The sequence below is a fragment of the Bombyx mandarina genome, chromosome 25, assembly GCF_030267445.1.
Source record: "Bombyx mandarina strain Sakado chromosome 25, ASM3026744v2".
Taxonomy (NCBI): Eukaryota; Metazoa; Arthropoda; class Insecta; order Lepidoptera; family Bombycidae; genus Bombyx; species Bombyx mandarina.
Window position 1 is genome coordinate 7,995,936 of NC_143231.1, and position 19,455 is coordinate 8,015,390.

The 19,455-nt window shown below is 37.2% G+C and overlaps 1 protein-coding gene across 3 annotated transcripts in view; it reads left to right on the plus strand.

Annotated features, from left to right (window-relative positions):
• The window catches only part of LOC114249309 (protein turtle homolog A), a 99,860-nt gene that overhangs the window by 31,508 nt on the left and 48,897 nt on the right, over nt 1-19,455 (plus strand). For all 3 annotated transcript variants that reach the window (XM_089738728.1, XM_089738727.1, XM_028182828.2), the window contains exons 3-4: nt 3,989-4,130; nt 15,660-15,868. In XM_089738728.1, the coding sequence (XP_089594854.1) occupies nt 3,989-4,130; nt 15,660-15,868 (351 nt within the window). The remainder of the gene's footprint in view (nt 1-3,988; nt 4,131-15,659; nt 15,869-19,455) is intronic.

The following is a 19,455-nucleotide window of genomic DNA, read 5'->3' on the forward strand; positions in this document are numbered from 1 at the left end:
ATTGCAATACGGAGTGAAAGTAATTAGCATGCTAAGTTTGGAATTAAAATATCAGGAAACACTTCAATAGAAACATAAGATTAAATCAAACGATTATTAACAGGCAGTTCAACCATTTCTATTATACCGATTACGTGTATATTCTGCGATATTTGCTAAGACGTATGTAATACATAAAATACAACAAGTATCAGCCAACAATTAAGGAATTCATGATCAATCTGATTATATTACAGTACACGCACAAGATAGCGTTAATAGCGTCAACAACACCTTTCAAATCCCTCCAAGAGATCATGACCAAAATCTCAGGTGCATTAAAACAACAATCATTCGATTCTTGAAACTGTGTCGCTCGAAAAGTTTGCGACATAAAAACATAGGTCTTTCTTCCCTTACCTAGTAGTCTAAGGGGCTATTCCAACTTCACGTGGACCGACAGGTGAGGGGACCTGAGAAAATTACTAACACTAGCCCTAGCAAGAGCAGTGCTTCGCTGAATCTACTACCGGATCAGAATCGCGACCCACTGAGAAGATCCGGCGAAAAACTCAGTGGGTTAACACCGATGTTACAACCAATATTTAATACAGAAAATAATTTATAGGATAATAATAAGATTAGGGATACCACTAAAACATATAAACGGATGGTAGCAAAGCAGTATGTGCAATAAATGTCCTCAATGCTGACACAGCTGCCAATTTAAACAAAACAAAAGAAATTGCTTCCATAAAGGACCAGAAATTTGACGATAGCACCAATTTACGTAAACAACGTTTAAAAATCACCACGAAATCGCGTTTCGTGCCGCGGCCCCACCACTCACAGCACACATTCGGCACCACAGTAATGAGTGCAGTAATACTTTAGTGCCCTCCAGCACGACACGAGCGCCCACATTAACCTCCCATTACACGACCTAACCCCCAATCTAATATAATTCATATTTCCGATACATTATGCGTGACATTCGACATCGATGCTCAACAGCTTTATTGTGGAATTATTCTAAATAAAAAAATAAAAACAGCTTACGAAAAGGGTCGCCCCGATTTGGAATTTCATTACAGTGCCCCATCTACACGCCATTAGAAACGTCAGTTGTTCGGTAATATTACTTTTGCTTTAGCTGTGTCCTCGACAAAGGAATATTGTGATAATAGAATAAAACCAGCCTTTGTATATAAACAGGCAAAGGCACAACAGTTAAGTACAATTTTCTTCTCTATTTATCAACCAATTTTCTTTTTTTATAACTGTTCGATTTTCTTTCTTTTCTGTTTTCAAATTGAACCTAAATTGAGGGATCGTGGTTTTAGTTAAACTTCTATAATTGTGCGCACACTCGTACAAGTAATCATGGATCTAGTACAAATTAAGGGATATTTTTTAAATCCTACCTTAGCTGATGGTCTTGAGAGACCATATCAGCGTCACCGGCCGAGTAGGTGAGCACACGGGGCTCAAAGCTGACGTTTTTGCTAACACGAACCCTAGCAAGAGTCGTGCTTCGCAGAATCTACCACCGAATTGGAAACGCGACCCACTGAGAAGTGAGAAGATTTGGCGAGAAACTCAGTGGGCTTTAAGGGAAGGAAAAAAAAAACTTTCTTTTATACACAAGTTTGATTTCGTTATTAATTTTACTGCATTTGCCCGGCCTTAGTTTCTAAGGTCGCAACGTGTCTTGAATGAAGACGCTTAGCCACACAACCACAGAATTCGATGATTGATAGTTAGTTTTATTGAACATAAAATATTCTAATCGAAGACCTCCAAAAGCTGTCTGTGTCTGTGTCTGTCAGGGAACACAATTTTTTTCGTTTCTATTATTATTTATCGTTAAATTTTTATTATCGTTTTATCTGCTTGTACATTTTTGATTACCATTTACCACAATGATGGAGACAGTTCGACTTTGGTTGTCAAGGAATTATTGTGTTTTTCTTCTACAAGCTTGGGCTAAGATAAGCAATATTAACTTATGTTGATATTAACTGTTAGTTAACAACTATGTTAGCTCAGAATTAATGTAGAATTTCCTCTCTTGCCTATTTAAAATGAGATTTAATCTTACGATTAAAATGTTTTAGCGAGGAAACTTTCAGTATGAAAGAATATTAATAAAAGTTATGATATCAAACTTGAAACAAAATGACTTACATTTGGCTTATGAACTCTGACTTCAGAGCAAACACGACCTATTCAGCAGGACTCGAATGAAAATTTCGTTCATAGTTCATAAACTCTGTCAAAACGAACATGAGCCCAGATGCGTACGATTATGTGTATATATTTTTTATACTTTGCCATATAAGTATCCATAAACCTTCGGAACGTTCAAGGCAAAATTCATGCGCTTTATACGCGAATTGTTGAGGGTCACGTAAAAATTCTTACATAATCTAACATAATATTGTCGCCACACAATACCGAGGAGAGCCTTACACTAAATTGATATATTGGCTAGTTGCGTAAGGCCGGTAATCCGTCATTATTAGTGGTAGTCTTCACAGCCAGTAAATTGAAAATACCTTCTAAGTATGACTGATGGTAGACATTACTCGAGACGGGAACGGTGACAGTTTTTTTTTTCCTTAAAGAAAAGAGGATTATGTCGTGCCGTGGTGAAAATGGTACGTTTTAATATTACGTCTATTTATATTCATGGTCTCTTTATCGCCTCGGAAAAGGAGGCAAGGAATCATAACAATGTAAGTACAGAATAACAATGAAATTCACTTACGTATTCCTTTTTTCTGCGATTGTGACGAGACGCACTTTGTCAGCTACGTGTGCGTATTATTGAGACTCCGATCAAAGTTTCAAAATTTGCTTCTATAGTAAGTACTAGCTGACCCGGCAGACTTTGTATTGCCTCAATCGATAAATAAAAGACCTAAGCTTTTGTATAAAATTAAATTAAAACAAAGAAAAGGAATCCGTCCGACAGGGGACACATCAAAGGAAAAACAAAATTGTTAATTTTATTTAATTCCGAGCATTTTCATATTTATCTACATTTTAAACCTTCTCTGGACTTCCACAAATAATTCAAGATCAAAATTAGCCAAATCGGTCCAGCCGTTTTCGAGTTTTAGTGAGACTAACAAACAGCAATTCATTTTTATATATATAAGTATAGATAGAATATATAACCGACTTCGCTTTGACTATAGATTTCTTCGAAAAAGCGGCGCGTTAAGATTACCGTCTTATCGTGGTCGCCTCCAACTATATCTCCGACCCAGACAACGAAACACTGCAAAGCTGGCGTCGCCAAAAGCATGTCTTATCCGATCCACCGTCAGTGCTTTTAAGCTCTCCAAGCACCGGTCACCATTCTCGTCGAACTCGTCGAGTGCAAGAGTTCGACGTGCAACCTAGCCCATAGATACAATTCACTGAGTTTCTCACCAGATCTTCTTAGTGGATCGCGATTCAGATCCGGTGGTAGATTCAGTGAAGCACTGCGCTTGCTAGGGCTAATGTTAGCAATTCTCTCTGGTTGAGCCCGTGAGCTCACTTACTCTTCCGAGCGTAGCCCCTTAGAATATCAGCGGTCATTTAGTATAATAAAATAATAATAAAATAAAATAAATAGAAACTTTTTGAATGAATAATTGGCTTAGTGCGTTATGAACGCTTTCAATAAAATACTAATTCTTATCAAAATAAACCTCTTCTAACCGAAAACATATTCTATATAACTATAAATTTATTTTAAAAATGCACCAACAATTTTAGGCTTCCAATAAACAATTTTGCGTTCTCTTTGCACAAAAGGCTTACTTTTACTCATATCGCGGAACATCAAAACGTTTCTAAAATCCCATCACAAAAAATAAATACGCCAAACGAAGTCTTTAACCGGAAAGCATTTTCATTTTCCAATTCCGAACAAGGTTTTTCGGAGACCTTTCATAGACTGTCGGAATCGTGGACAGGTGCATAATAACTTTTGTTTTTTTTTTATTTGTTTCAGTGTCGACAGTCGACGTTGACGCGGTGTTGGGGCGCACTGCCTCCCTGCCCTGTGACGTCACACCAGACGCTATTGAAGATCGCGTCTACATGGTGCTCTGGTTCAGAGCGGGAAAAGCCACGGGTGGAAAACCTATATACAGGTTAGTTCATCATATTCAACAACTTACATATATTTCAAAATAACGTATCCACTTTTATAACGTCACTAATGGAATTGGTAAGACGACCCTGTGTATACGTATCAATGTAATAGATGCCAATTTTTGTGAAGAAACACTAAGATATTTGTATTAATGAATAATCAATGTATATAATAACCATCCTGAGAAAAAATCAAGTCCGCAAAATTTATAAATTGTCTAATACCGTTACACCACCCTTCTTATTTCAGCAGATCAATATATAATAAATCGGTGTTACAATTTACTTGAATATTTACCATTAACAACCAGGGAGGCTGTAGGTTAATCTGCCCATTTACAACATTAAAAACATAAGCCCAACAAACAAAGCGAATTAGAATGAAAATTTGTACAGACATTTTGTTAATTTATCGAGTGGCCAACTGACTGTGAAACACATATAAGCTCTACCGCGCTCAAGATATCAATCATACAAAGACAAATTTATGTGATTCCAATACAAGATACACATGAATAATACATGTAGAATGTCTCACAATCTCTCATGAAGTCGAATGTAATATCATCATTTGTTATGGAGATTCGAAGGAGTTTTCTCACCAAAGCCGTTGTTATATGACGACTGGTGGACATTATTCCATAGACTAGGATTCGCTCAATGTCGGAATTCGACCATAATGACAGTGCTTTCGAGCATTTATACTCATTTTATGTATTTAATATTCTTTGTGGTTCTATTATTTATGATTTGGAAAAAAAAACCTGAATTTTGGATATTTTGTTTTTGTTGTCTGGTTGATTATTGAGAGTCAGGTCAGAGATTCCTAAAATCGTATCTAATTTGGCTGACTGGTACTTTAGGGGATCATAAAACACACCTCGGGTCATGTCCAACTACTACAAAATTTTCTTCATATCTATTAACATAATTTTCCTCTTGCCTTCTCTCTCTTTCAAACTCTTTCTACCGTAACCCTTAATTTTATTAATGGAAAGACGTTTTCAAGCCCAAACCAGTGGCTACCACCTGCTTATTTCTACCGTAAAGCATTCTGAATCGTAGAACAAAATTCTACTAGAATTGAATTTTCTTTCGGATCTCTAGAGCGGTAGCATCAAATTCTCATTGATGTTATTGTTCAAATATTTCACAAATTTATTAATAACCGAATATGTTCGTTTGCTAATATTTGCAGAATAATTTTGACTAATCTTACAATTAAACAAAACTTTGGTCTGCGTAATAAACATTAAGCTAATCTGGTACACATCTTTAGTACTTACCTTGTACTAAGTCTTATTTATGCGGAATTAAGAAAATAGAGTTTGTTTTAAATTAAAATATGATAGCTCCAAGTCCAGAACTATTAACAAGAAACAGAAAACTAACAAAAATAGCAACGCAAACACATTTTCTTTTTTGGCTCAACTTACACACACTTCCCCTAGGAAATAAGTATTTACACTAATGCCAAAGTAAATACGAAATATGAGATACACCTCAATTTCGGAAGATCCCTTGTTTGTATGGCGCGCCGGATTACCGTGTGCCTTCCGAAATGTAGGGCAGTACATTCGCGGAGAAAAATGGCGGATTGATTTACCGGACCCGTGTCGGCGACCGGATCTCCCGGTGACGTCGGAACTTCCTTGAACATGAACGGTTCTAAGAATAGAAATGGCATAGAATAGCTAAGTATCCAACTTTTTTTTGTGGAGTTTTAATTTTTTAAGGTATCGTAAGATAGAAGCAGGCTTAGCTAAATTGAGAGAATGGAAAAACAAATAGATTGGATTTTTTATTTATTTATTCGTAAAATTAAAAAAGAAAGCTGGTACTTTACTGGTGGTAAGACACACTGTGAGCTGGTAGGTACCACCACCCTGCCTATTTCTGACCTGATGCAGTAATGAGTTACGATTTGAATGATTCGGCAACCGTTGTACTGTCAAAACTGAGACTGAGAACTCATGTTTTAAGGTGAGTGGCAGCATTAATGTGGTTGATGTCTAAAGGTTCCGGTGACCACTTAACACCGGGTGGGACCTCACGGCTTCGTCCATACATCGTTGCGATAAAAAAAAACTAAAAAAGAGGCAAGGTTGGAAAATATTTCTGAAGTTTCTCTAATCAAGAAATTACATTTAAAAACCAATCAATAACAGAGCACTTCTAAGTATATTATTTATTCTATAACGTAGTTGATACGTCTATAAGACTGGTCTATCGAGACTTGGATCCAACGTTAAGAGTTCCGTATTCCTTTAGAAATTGAGTTCATCATTGAAGTAGCAATCATGAAGTGGATTGAAATATTGGTTCGGGATCGACCCGTAAATGTTCCAACGAAATTTTTCATATTTTATGAAGCCCTTCCGGTATGAAATAAAAACACTCGTGTAATAAATTTTGGAAATTATAATACTACGTTAACTTTTCAAATGTTTTACATTACAATCAAATTAATTAGTTTAGATTGAAAACACTGTGTTTGAACTTAAAAATCAAAATGAAATCAAAGCACAAAATCTCAGTTTTCCCAATAGGTTTGATAAAATTATCATTTTAAATTCATCTCTCGAATTCACAGAAGAATTCCGAATATTAACATCTAAATAAAACATTAAGTAGCAAAAAAAATTCATACGTTTTTCATACAACCAAAAGTACTTATGTACGAAACAAACCTAAATGAAATACCATTATATTTTTTTCCCGTTTAATACCTACAAAAACCGTCAAGCTACTACCGTATTGATTGAAGGCACATAATCAAAGAGATATATTTGATTATCTAAGGGTTTTTTTCTTGTAGAAGATATTCTGTACTTCACCCATTGAACATCAGAGTAACTCTAATGTAATCTGAAATGGCCCACTGCTAAACAATCCCCTAAAAGTTTGAAAGAAACCTATCGTTTAAATCGGCCGAGGACTTTCCAAATCCACGCGTAATTTACAAAGAGAGTCCAGCAATACACCGCGTTGTTTATAACGAACTCAATTAACCATTACACAAATGGCGGCACTCGTATGGGCCTGCAGCATAAAACAAATTTATCGAACACCACATTAAGAGACAGGGTAGTACTTGTGCCGCCAAAAAAAAAACCACAGCAAACTAGAAATGGCTATCAGCGGCACTAGTGTCACAATGTTGTCGAAAATAGTAACTATATTTGAGACTTTAGAAGGCTTTAGACTTTGGTGTGGACAAGGTGGGTGGCGCATTTACGTTGTAGATGTCTATGGGCTCCAGTTATAACGTGGCTGTGTCTGAGGGTGCCCCTGGGTATGCCGATGTTACATGAGGCCCAGTCGCGTCACTCCCAAAAAGTTGGTCTATGGGTCGAGAGACACGGGGCCGAGTCGCACCACTTCTTGACACGTCACCACCCGTAGACAACCAGTGAACATCCTGAGATCCTCCTCTGTGAGGAGGATCTCAGGGCGCCACCACTTACCACTCTGGGAGACTTAAACCAATAAAAGAAACAAATTATAATTAACAATATTGTGTTTATTGGACACAGATATAAAACATAAAATGAGTTAATTTACAATAGTTATAAGATCATAATACTAGTGAGAGGTTAAGATAGTTACAATATTTAAATTAATAAAGATGGTGTGTCGGTAGATACACCGAACGCTCGACAAAGTTACACAAAAAAAAATTAATTCAAATAAAAGAAACCGATGGACATGTGATGAGACGAAATGAAAATGAGGTTGTTAAGAGAGTGTTAACTATGAATGTGGAAGGATTTAGAGGAAGAGGTAGACCTAAGAAGAAATGGATGGATTGTGTGAAAGACGATATGGGTAGGAGGGGAGTGAGCGAAGAAATGGTATATGATAGAAGAGTATGGAAGGAGAAAACATGTTGCGCCGACCCCAGGTGACTGGGAGAAGGGCAGGATAATGATGAAAAGAAACCGAATACGATTCACCGGGATCACTTCTCAGCAACCGGGGTTGCTGTATGCGAGCGAGGCTGGGAATGCGGGTGTGTCTTGTTTCTACCGTAGTCAAGCAGCCTTCCTTGGATCGACTTGCTAGAGCTCCCCGCTTCAGGCAGGGTCCATATAAAAAAGTGCTATGGGATTCCGAAGGTGATCAGAAGGTCACGCTCCGCACCCTAACTGAATTACATATTTTGTACCAGTTATAAGGACCCTCGTTTAACACACGTCACCAAGGATTAATAAAACGGACTTTGGTAAAGCAATGAACGTAATCACCTCGCAGCTCGAGAGATGTTACACGAAAAAGAGGGCTAGACGAAGTAAACTTGTCCTTTTATAATAATAAGGTGTCGTTTCTCGAAGATTCTGGATGCCAGAGATGTGAAAAGTTTGTCGTCGAATAATCGATACAAAATCGCACAGTCACGACATGCAGTGTCGAGTAACCGAACTTATTTGTGTATTAAAAAAGATGGTATCGAATTCTCCACACTGCGTCACGTACAAACGCTAGATGGCGTTGCCAGTAATTTAGAAAAAGGTTTAATTAACGAAAATGAAATATTCTGGCGTTACACAGTAACCACTTAACACCAGGTGGGCTGTGAGCTAGTCCACCCATCTACGCAATAAAAAAAAAGATTAGAGATTAGCATATTTTTTATAGCATATTTGCTTATAATGTCACTATTGCTCATAGACATTAGCAATGCCAGGGGCACGTCAGCCAAGAAGACGCCTACTAAGAAATTGTACTAATACATCGAAGTAATACCAAAAAGCAATGAATACATTTTTTCTCTGTCCCATTATAGGTTTGACGTCGATCTTCTTTTCATTAATTTAAGTAATACTCATAAACGTTCAATAAATTACCTCGGTTCCCTAGTTTACTAATACATTTAGTAATAGATCTTCATCATACATCGTTAGTGTAAATCGAACACACCCACAGCCTTCTCGAAACATAAGAAAGCAACAACGTAAAATCTATTAGCGGTAAGTAGTGTGCGCATCAAACGAACACAGCCGTAGAAATTGCACACAGCTTTGAGCCATATTGTCCATTAATCACTAGCGTCGTTTAGCGCCATTATTAGGGTAGCTGCGGATCGCTTTTAAATATCTAGGGGCCTTGGCCAGCGTCACTCAAACTAAGTACTTTGGAGGTAACGAACTTAAAAAAGGTAACTAAATTTAAAAAAGGTTTAACGAATACTTTTTAAACTTTAGTGTAAATTTGATTGAGAGTTATTTTTATCTATAAACTAGCTGACCGGCAGACTTCGTACTGCCTCAATCGATAAACAAAAGACCTAAACTTTTGTATAAAATAAACTTGAAACAAACAAAAGGAATCCGTCCGACGGGGAACACATCAAAGGAAAAACAAAATTGTTATATTGATTTTAATTCCGAGCATTTTCATATTTATCTACCTTTTAAACCTTCTCTGGACTTCCACAAATAATTCAAGACCAAAATTAGCCAAATCGGTCCAGACGCTTTCGAGTTTTAGCGAGACTAACGAACAGCAATTCATTTTTATATATATATATATATAGATTACGAAATGTGCATGCCAAAAATATTATAGGTAACTATTTAACTAGAGTATCACAATGCGCGTTTAGATTACTCAATTTTGATTAGATTGTTGCTACTCGACCCAACAGGTGGACAAGAGCCCTTTTTAGGTCACAATCCATCATGGCGACCCAGTGCAAATTGATGGATGACGCCATTTATAGTTCGGATACACTTCTTTTTCTTACTTGTGAACCATATGCTATTTTGTGAATTTTTTGTTTCTTTTTTTTTTGTAGAGTAAGTAGGCTAAAAATCTCCAAAACTGAAGCGGTCACGGTATGACTTCTCATTTATCCATAATTTCTATGTTGCTCATACATTCATCAGTTTATGGAACAACTGATTTATTAGAAAATCCTTCTTCACAGAATTTGTTCATGAGCTCAAGTTAAAAATGCGATTACTAAAAAAAAAATGTTTATTAGTTACACCATTTGTGTTTAGATTCGGAACTACGACCACTCGATTCAGGTGGATTTCTGTCATCATATTTACTCATCGACTCAAATACGTAAAAAAAATCCAAATCCAATCCAATATAGGCAGTGAAATGCACAATGTTTTACTTACGTCTCTTTATACAGGACGAATCATAAACTTATCGTCCAAAAACATTTAAAACACAAAAATTTCAAGATTGCGAGTTTAATAGAATTTTGTATTCCACCATTATACAAACGTAACATGTAATGCAAATCTAAACATGATCAAATTGAGGAAAAACAAGAAAAACACTCGAGTAAAAATAGCAGACAAACAATGCTATTAATTCGTGCCTTGGCTCTTTGACTTTCAGTTAATAATAATTATTTTATCAACGCAACAATGAACATTACACAAAAATTCGAAACGGTGTAATTCAGAATTACAGACGACATTTTTAAACATGAATGTAAGTTATTTTTATATAGCACTACCACAAAAAACGCGATCATTACATACATTACATCGATACATACGTCACATGTCAACAGTTTGTTAACAACCAGAACTAAATAGCGGAATGTGTAAAAATCACGAATTTATCAAAAAACTCAACTAGCTTTAAGTTTTAAGTCGCAATATAATATACAGCATGTTTTGAGAACTTTCCGGAAAATAAACACAGATTATAAAAGACTAGCGACCCGCCCTCGCTTCGCTTCGGAAACATTAAAACACACATGAAATCAAAAACAAAAAAATAAAAAAAAAATAAAAAAAAAGTAGCCTATGTTCATCTGGGATAATGTCGGCTTCTAATGGAAAAATAATTTTTCAAATCGGTCCAGTAGTTTCGGAGCCTATTTGAAACAAACAAACAAACAAATCTTTCCTCTTTATAATATTAGTATAGATATCACTAAAAAACACAATAATATAAAACTAGCAAAAAACAGAAAATGCACGGAAACCGCGGTCTTGAGATGGCTTTGATTTGACTACCCACAGATCGACCTTCACCTTCGAACCGGAACGCATTAAAAACTCTACAAATACAAGTATCAGGCTCACAGGATTTGTGGTAGCGGCATATATACTATCACAAGTCCCGTGCGTGCCTCACTGTGTTTCATATTCTGAAAATCGAAAGCCCCTATTTAAATTCGCTTTAAACCTTATTGGCTCTTCTGTATTATCGATGAGTTTGAGAAACGTCAACGCTGTAAGCCTGACTGTGAAGGCGATAACTTGTCAGCGGATTCAACTGTACCCGTCTTTGATCGCGCTCACCGATTTCCGTTTAAATGTATTGAACGACTTCTCACTTACACAATACGTGTGTATAAACTTCATGATGCTGCAATAAACCAGAATTTTCACTGGGGATTAACGTCGGGGACAATTTCAACGGCATTGCGTTAAAATTTGTAGGGTTTTAAGAACTGTTTAACTCTTGACAAAGTCATTAGGTTTGATCACACAAAAACAAGTTTTAATTTGAAGTACCCCTCGGGATCCGTTTTGTACATTTGAGGTTTAGATTAGCTTTATTAGCCAGATATAATAATATGTGGGAACCTCTATTCGGTTTGGGCCAATGAAACAGTTGATTGCTTCACACAAACTTGATTTTATTTTCATATTTTGTTAAACAAGTAAATAAAATATAAAGGCCTTTCGTCTTCAGAGTTTCACTGCGTCTGCCCACCGTTGCGTCCGGTATCTGCTCACATTTCGTCTTCTCGCTTAAAAATAAAACTATGTGTCCAACATTCATTCGGCTTCTTTCTTACCTACTATCACGTCGTCTGCTATCTCTCTCACTCAGTCATGCTCCATATCTGTCATTCATCCATACATCCTAGATGGTACACTCATTCTGGTATTAATTAAATGCCCTTCATTGGTCACCGAAATTCATAAACACTGCTTAGAATTCCGAAAACCAATCATTAAATAAGTACTCGCCCTTATGGGGTAATGGAGAGGATTAAAGTGAATACAAGTAATATTCCTTTTACCAAACACGGTCTGAGTAATTATAAATCTTACTTTGTCTTAAAATTGGCATTCAAAACCGTTTCTTGCTATAACTACCCTGATAGCTTAATCAGAGTTAAAGCTATAGTAAAACATACCTTATGAATAGGTAATAAGTATCAACAATACAATTCATGCTATTTATCGTGAACCTAATACCCAAGTATGACAACCACTAACTCTCAGTTCCCGGACCAAGAGAAATATAATATTAACTGATTAAGTAGATAAGTTTGTACATGACCCTTGTTTATTTACGCTAACAATTTAGAACTCTGCTTAGTTAACAAGTTCATAGGGAGTAATAAACATTAACGTTTCCACATAATCCATATTTAGTGCTGCCAGGATTTAACTATTATTCTGATGTGATTACATTAATTATATGAAACAATAGCTTTGTCGCACAGTTTCACTTGCATTCCATTTTGCAATAAATAGCACAAATTTTCCTCAAGTCAGTAGTCACCTTAGATTGGTTTTATTTATGTAATCTTAGGTACTCTTTTTTATTTATTTATTGCTTAGGTGGGTGGACGAGCTCACAGCCCACCTGGTGTTAAGTGGTTACTGGAGCCCATAGACAACTACAACGTAAATGCGCCACCCACCTTGAGATATAAGTTTTAAGGTATCTCTATAGTTACAACGGCTGCCCCACCCTTAAACCGAAACGCATTACTGCTTCACGGCAGAAATAGGCAGGGCGGTGGTACCTACCCGTGCGGACTCACAAGAGGTTCTTCCACCAGTTATGGTACTCTTCTATCTAATCTAATTAATTATTATTCAAATCAAGTTTGGTTGAAATTTGGGATCTGATAAAAGACATATTAAGATCATCTTTTTTATTAATATGTATCATCTATAGACAAAAGGCTACGGTTACAAAACGAATTATGATGATGAGAAGAAGTCGTTAACCTAATGGTTTGAAACACAGTGGGTTTCAAATAAATAGTATATAAGTTACAAATAGTAAACAGTACAAGTTACAATTAGTAAATGTACTTTCGGGGTTGTTGGCAACAATAATAGGCATCCAAAAATCAAAACTCATATAATGAATATTAGAAGGTGTTTGTCCTTACGCATTGTGGTCACGAATCTTCAACATCATAATGCAATGGCTCATACAAACATTTACTACTAGAAAGCTTTTTTCAACGATTTCATAAATAAAGCTTTAATAGGTACGAGTGTAAAACTTGATGAATGCATCGGAATGAAAATTTAAAAAAAATATTTTCTGTACGCAATGTAAAAAAAACTATTAAGAATCATATATTTTTTATTACTTTTTGAATTCTGAACAAGCTATTTTATGTTTAGTCACGAATCATTTGTAGCCTTTTTTCTGTCTATTTGATATCATATTTTTCATGAAGAGAACAATAAAGAGAAGCACCCTTTCAAGCAAGCCTTCTCAACAGTTTTTTTGCGCGGCTTCCGAGTATTGTTGCTTAGAATTTGTATTATCCAAGATTATCTTCCGAATGTCCTCAGCGCGGTTCAGATTTTCGTTATTATTATAGTTATCAAACAAGGACTGCTTTGAGATGTTGTTTTAGATGATCGTGTAATTAGTAATTTCAGTAATTTTTTTTTATTTTTTTTTATTGCTTAGATAGGTGGACGAGCTCACAGCCCACCTGGTGTTACGTGGTTACTGGAGCCCATATACATCTACAACGTAAATGCGCCACCCACCTTGAGATATCAGTTCTAAGGTCTCAAGTATAGTTACAACGGCTGCCCCACCCTTCAAACCAAAACGCATTACTGCTTCACGGCAGAAATAGGCAGGGTGGCGGTACCCACCCGCGCGGACTCACAAGAGGTCCTACCACCAGTAATTCCGCAAATTATAATTTTGCTGGTTTCTTTTTGATTACACGATGTTATGCCTTCACCGTGGAAGTCAATCGTAAACATTTGTCTTAACAAAGTACGTACTTATACGTACTTCATTAGAAAAATTGGTACCCGCCTACAATTCGAATACCGGTGCATCGCTCAACACGAATGCACCGGACGTCTTATCCTTTAGGCCGCGACGACTTCAAGCGCAGAGAAACCACTCTCTACCATCGAGGACGTTTTCAAACCCCATTCAAAAGAAGATATTGCATAGCATTCATTGAAGGGCTCATTCCAGAGATTGATTTTGCGTGGCAAAAAAAAAACTGGAAAGACATTGTGATGAACAAAGCAGCTCTGGGTAGGAGCGATGAACTTCGCCCTTAGACGATGTGTATATTACACAGACAACGTGTAGGTAATTGGTACACTTGATACTCTAGCGCCAAACTATTAATCTTATAATGTAGGTTTTCGTGTCGGCTCACGATTATTATTCGTCCATCAAATTAGATCATTTCTCGTAAATCATAATATATATCTATTTCCATAGAAGATGCGTTTAACTTATTTGAGCAACACAAGATGTCGTACCTTGAATTTTTTACTCAACCTGTAAATATATCACGACAAACGACAATTCATTTCCTAGAAAGTACTTTTCCTAGTTTTAATGAGAAACTCTGCAAAGTAAATATTAACTATGCAATTACTCAGCATACGCGTTGTTGTTAGTTAGTCTGTAATTAAATTTTAATAGCTATAAATCTACATGCTATAATAATTTGTTGAAACTGTTTGCGCTTTTTTTTTAACTAACAGCGATGTTAGTGAAAATAGGTTATTCTAATTCTAGCTATAACTACTATGTAACAATTTTAAAATATAAAAAACCTCTCATTTGAATCTCAAATCCATAAGATATATTCCTATAGCTTTTTTCATTTATTTGCGCGATAAATTTATTCAATAGTTGAATAGATTTGTATTTATTCATTTATTTGCGCAATAGTTGAATAGATTTATCACGCAAAAATGGCTAAGCGGATTTAGATGAAAAACACGCACGAAGATAGTTATAACCCGGATTAACACATAGGTTACTTTTATCATAGTAAACGACAAAACCCGGACAACCCCGGGTATATCTGTTATAATAAATACGACAGTACTCTCGCTGGTTCATAATTTTATGTACCAACAGATCTATACCCGATAAATGTAGTTTATAAAGTAAAAAAAACACCTTAAATGGCAAACCGAACAATTAACTTCTTTTTTTTATCCAATTCGCAATAGTCAGGATATTAAACCAAAATTATAAAATTATTTTACTGTCATCAGCCCTTGAAGCTTGTTTTTTTTATTGCTTAGATGGGTGGACGAGCTCACAGCCCACCTGGCGTTAAGTGGTTACTGGAGCCCATGGACATCTACAACGTAAATGCGCCACCCACCTTGAGATATAAGTTCTAAGATCTCAGTATAGTTACAACGGCTGCCCCACCCTTCAAACCGAAACGCATTACTGCTTTACCGCAGAAATAGGCAAGGCGGTGGTACCTACACGTGCGTACTCACAAGAGGTCATACCACCAGAAATGATATAATTATCACTAAATTAACATACCACGTTTCTTTCAGCTTCGACGTCCGCGGGCGCTCGTTCAACAAAGCCCTGCAATGGTCCGACCCTAACGCTTTCGGTCCCCGGGCGTATTTCGCGACAGTCGCCCGCCCGGCTGCCCTCACCCTCGACACGGTTCAGCTAGACGACGAAGGAGTCTACCGATGCCGGGTCGACTTCAAGAACTCGCCAACAAGAAACTTTCAGATACGGCTATCTGTTATAGGTGAGTGAATATATTTTGTCATACATGCAACACCCAGTACATTGTTCAGTTGTTGAATGTACCTGTGCGTTTCCAACCCGGTGGTAGATTCTGCGAAGCACTGCTCTTGCTAGGGCAAATTTTTTTTTATTGTTTATATGGGTGGACGAGCTCACAGCCCACCTGGTGTTAAGTGGTTACTGGAGCCCATAGACATCCACAACGTAAATGCGCCACCCACCTTGAGATATAAGTTCTAAGGTCTCAAGTATAGTTACAAAGGCTGCCCACCCTTCAAACCGAAATGCATTACTACTTCACGGCAAAAATAGGCAAGGTGGTGGTACCCACCCGCGTGGACTCACAAGAGGTCCTACCATCACTAAAAACAAATTCTCTCAAGTTGGGCCCGTTAGCTCACCTATCCGTCCAGGCGTAACTGGAATAGCCCCCTGGGCTACCAACCAATAGGTATGAAAAAAATAACATAATTATGACGTAGCTAACAGTCAAAATAATTTGTGCAGTGTAACAATCATACACTTGGATTTCTATGGGTTTCAGTAACCATATAAAACCAGGTGACAGATGTTAATTAAATAAATATTACAAAGCAGCTTTTCATTGCGCAGTCTCTAACTTAACGTATTACGATCTACTTAACAGACTTAGTGGTCGTAAATAAACTAAAATTGTATTTAGCTTAAACACTTAACGAGCATTCCGTCACAATGTTGCGTCAAATTAATTTTTACTAACTCCCTAAGTTGAGGACACTAAGCGAGTCACTCGGAACTCAAATGAAAATAAAACTTTTTATCTTAAATCACGAGAGAAATAAGGCGTATATAAATTAAATTAGGCAAAAGGTCCGCGCCGGGCGGTACCGAAAACATTTTTATTATAAACCTAAAGTCATTTCGTTGTAATCATTAAAGTAACAAAACTCTATTAAGGAGTGTCTCGAGAAGAAAGAATTATCAGTAACTTGAATCAATCGTGTATTTCGCCTCTAGAAACAGACATTAAATATTCGAAAAAAAAAAAAAACAGAGCTACCGCCGCTTCATTGGTAACTTTTTTCAATTACGCTCAAAATATAATTGCCCACTTAACCGGTGAAACAGTTTCGCAAATAGCACGGCGCTACCACAAAACGTCGACCCTCGAAACCAGAATGGGAATCGCGGCAGATGCTCGCATTCCCACGGCGAAAAACTTCGGCGCGAAATGTCTGCTCTATTCTGAAAATTTATAAGAGAACCTTATCTAAAAAGCCAGCCTTTCAGCGGCTTTCGCGGAACGAGCGATGCAAAACAAAGCTTTGTTAGAGCTCCTTTGAATTTTCGGTAAGGAAAACGAGAGGTTACACACGGCCCTTACCCCGTCAAAGAACGCTCCGAGTGCTGTTATTACAATAATGTACTGCGATATCAAGAATAGAGAGGCGCCGCTTTCAGCTCGCAAAAGAAACCGCCAACTAACTTAGCCACTCGTTCTATGACGTCACGCCCCGTAAATTATGAATATTGTTCTATAACGCAAACATTTTCGCTGTGCCGCTTTTAACAGTGCTAAAATAAAAACGGATACGCATGTCGATTTGTAGCTTTTGTACGTTTTTAGTAAAATATTTTTATTAAAAACTAAGCATTGTATGCTTTTGTGATGTTCTTTTATTAAAACAAACAAACTGGCATTTGTTTGTCTATACTATAATATTATGAAGAGGAAAGATTTGTTTGTTTGTTTGTATTGAATAGGCTCCGAAACTACTGAACCGATTTGAAAATTTCTATCAGTGTTTGGAAGTTACACTATTCCCGAGTAATATACGCTATAAATTTTTTTTTTTAAATAAGGGATCCTTACTAAAACTCCAATAATGTAACCAAGGTGTAAAAAAATTACCTAAAATATTCTTTATATCGCGTGCCCTGCGAAAACTATTGATGATATAATAAAATAATGTACTACGACTTTGTAGAACACATTATTATTTACAAAAAGTGTCGCGACAGCATAACAATATATCTAACTATTATATTTATGCCACAGTAAGTGTTCTTCTATTAAAAAAAATAAAACAACGTCAAATATCGTTGAAAATTTTGTTCAAGACCCGAGCGGAGCCGGAGCGGACCGCTAGTTATTAAATAAAACGAATAAATGTATCTTCGTATTTCAAGTATTGTTTACTGCGCAAAATACCGATGAATAAATAATGAAAGCAATAACTTTAACCGAAACCCACATAATTATCGCATCTACAGGCATGAGTAAAGGGGCATCGGCCAACAAAGTGATTTTATTAACTTTACTGCCCTAGCGCCTGACCGGTACCGCCTCGCCCCAGAATTTATTACACCCCAACCTATCTACATATGTTTATCGCGGAATTTTAAATTGTAAAAGAGCCCCACTTGAAAATACCAGTTACCGCATGAATATACGCTACATTTGTTTTGAGAACCGCATAATTTTATACCGTCGAAATTAGTATGGAAGAGATGATTCAGAATTAATTGTATCGTTGAAAGCGTGTTTTTAAACCGCGAATCATTGTTCTGCTTTTTCAAACTGTTAAATAATTTGGCAACATAAAGAACTTTAGGACGAAAGATTTTACGTGATCTTTCTAAATTTCGTCTTAAGCTCGGTTGGGTAGGGCTGGTGCAGCTATAGTTATTTATCTCTCAAAGCAATCAGGCCTAAAATATTTCAGCCCTTAAAGCGGCCAATATTCAAACGCATCTTTCGACTAGATATTTGAAGATAAGCAATAGCATTCATATTGGGGTATGACCTTTTTTCTAACTGGAAGCCTAATCTCCCACGTGATTTACGTACCTGGTACGTGCAGGGAGTGTGTTGGAATTTCGAACGCTGCTACACGTCGACGTCGCCCAAAACACGTCATTACGGATTCTCCCGACCCATTAATGGTGCTCTTAGGTACCACAAGCACCGGTCACCGCCCTCGTCGGACCCGTCGCTTGCAACTAAGGGCTCGACGGGCGAATTAACAGACACAGCCTACTGAATTTCTCGCCGGATCTTCTCAGTGGGTCGCGTTTCCGATCCGGTGGTAGATTCTGCGAAGCACTGCTCTTGCTAGGGCCAGTATTAACAACACTCCGGCTTGAGCCCCGTGAGCTCACCTACATGATAGGGCGAAGCTGAAATAGCCTCTCAAGGCTATCAGCATAGGTAGGTTAAAAAAAAATGCAACACAACACGTAACCACACCAAGGACGCCTGACCGCCGGAGTCATAATCTACGTAAAACAACTCTATATTGACTTCGATAGGCGGTGCGTCAACCCTGCCACCAAGCATATCTATCCGACTAATTGCGAACCTATTTATAAGCTCAGGTACACGCTCTATAACACCGAAACGAACCAAAAACTACAGCCATGAAAATCTATTAACAACCTGCAGACATTCATGGTTTTTGGCACAGCGCCTATTCATTCGCGGGTTTATTAGCAGGAGTATGTACAGCGAGCGGAATATAATTTATAAGCCCGACCTCGCAATGTGTCTACGTTGGTCCGCAGGCCGCGTCTACATACTTCCGCGTGTAATTCTTTCCGCGCCCGGGT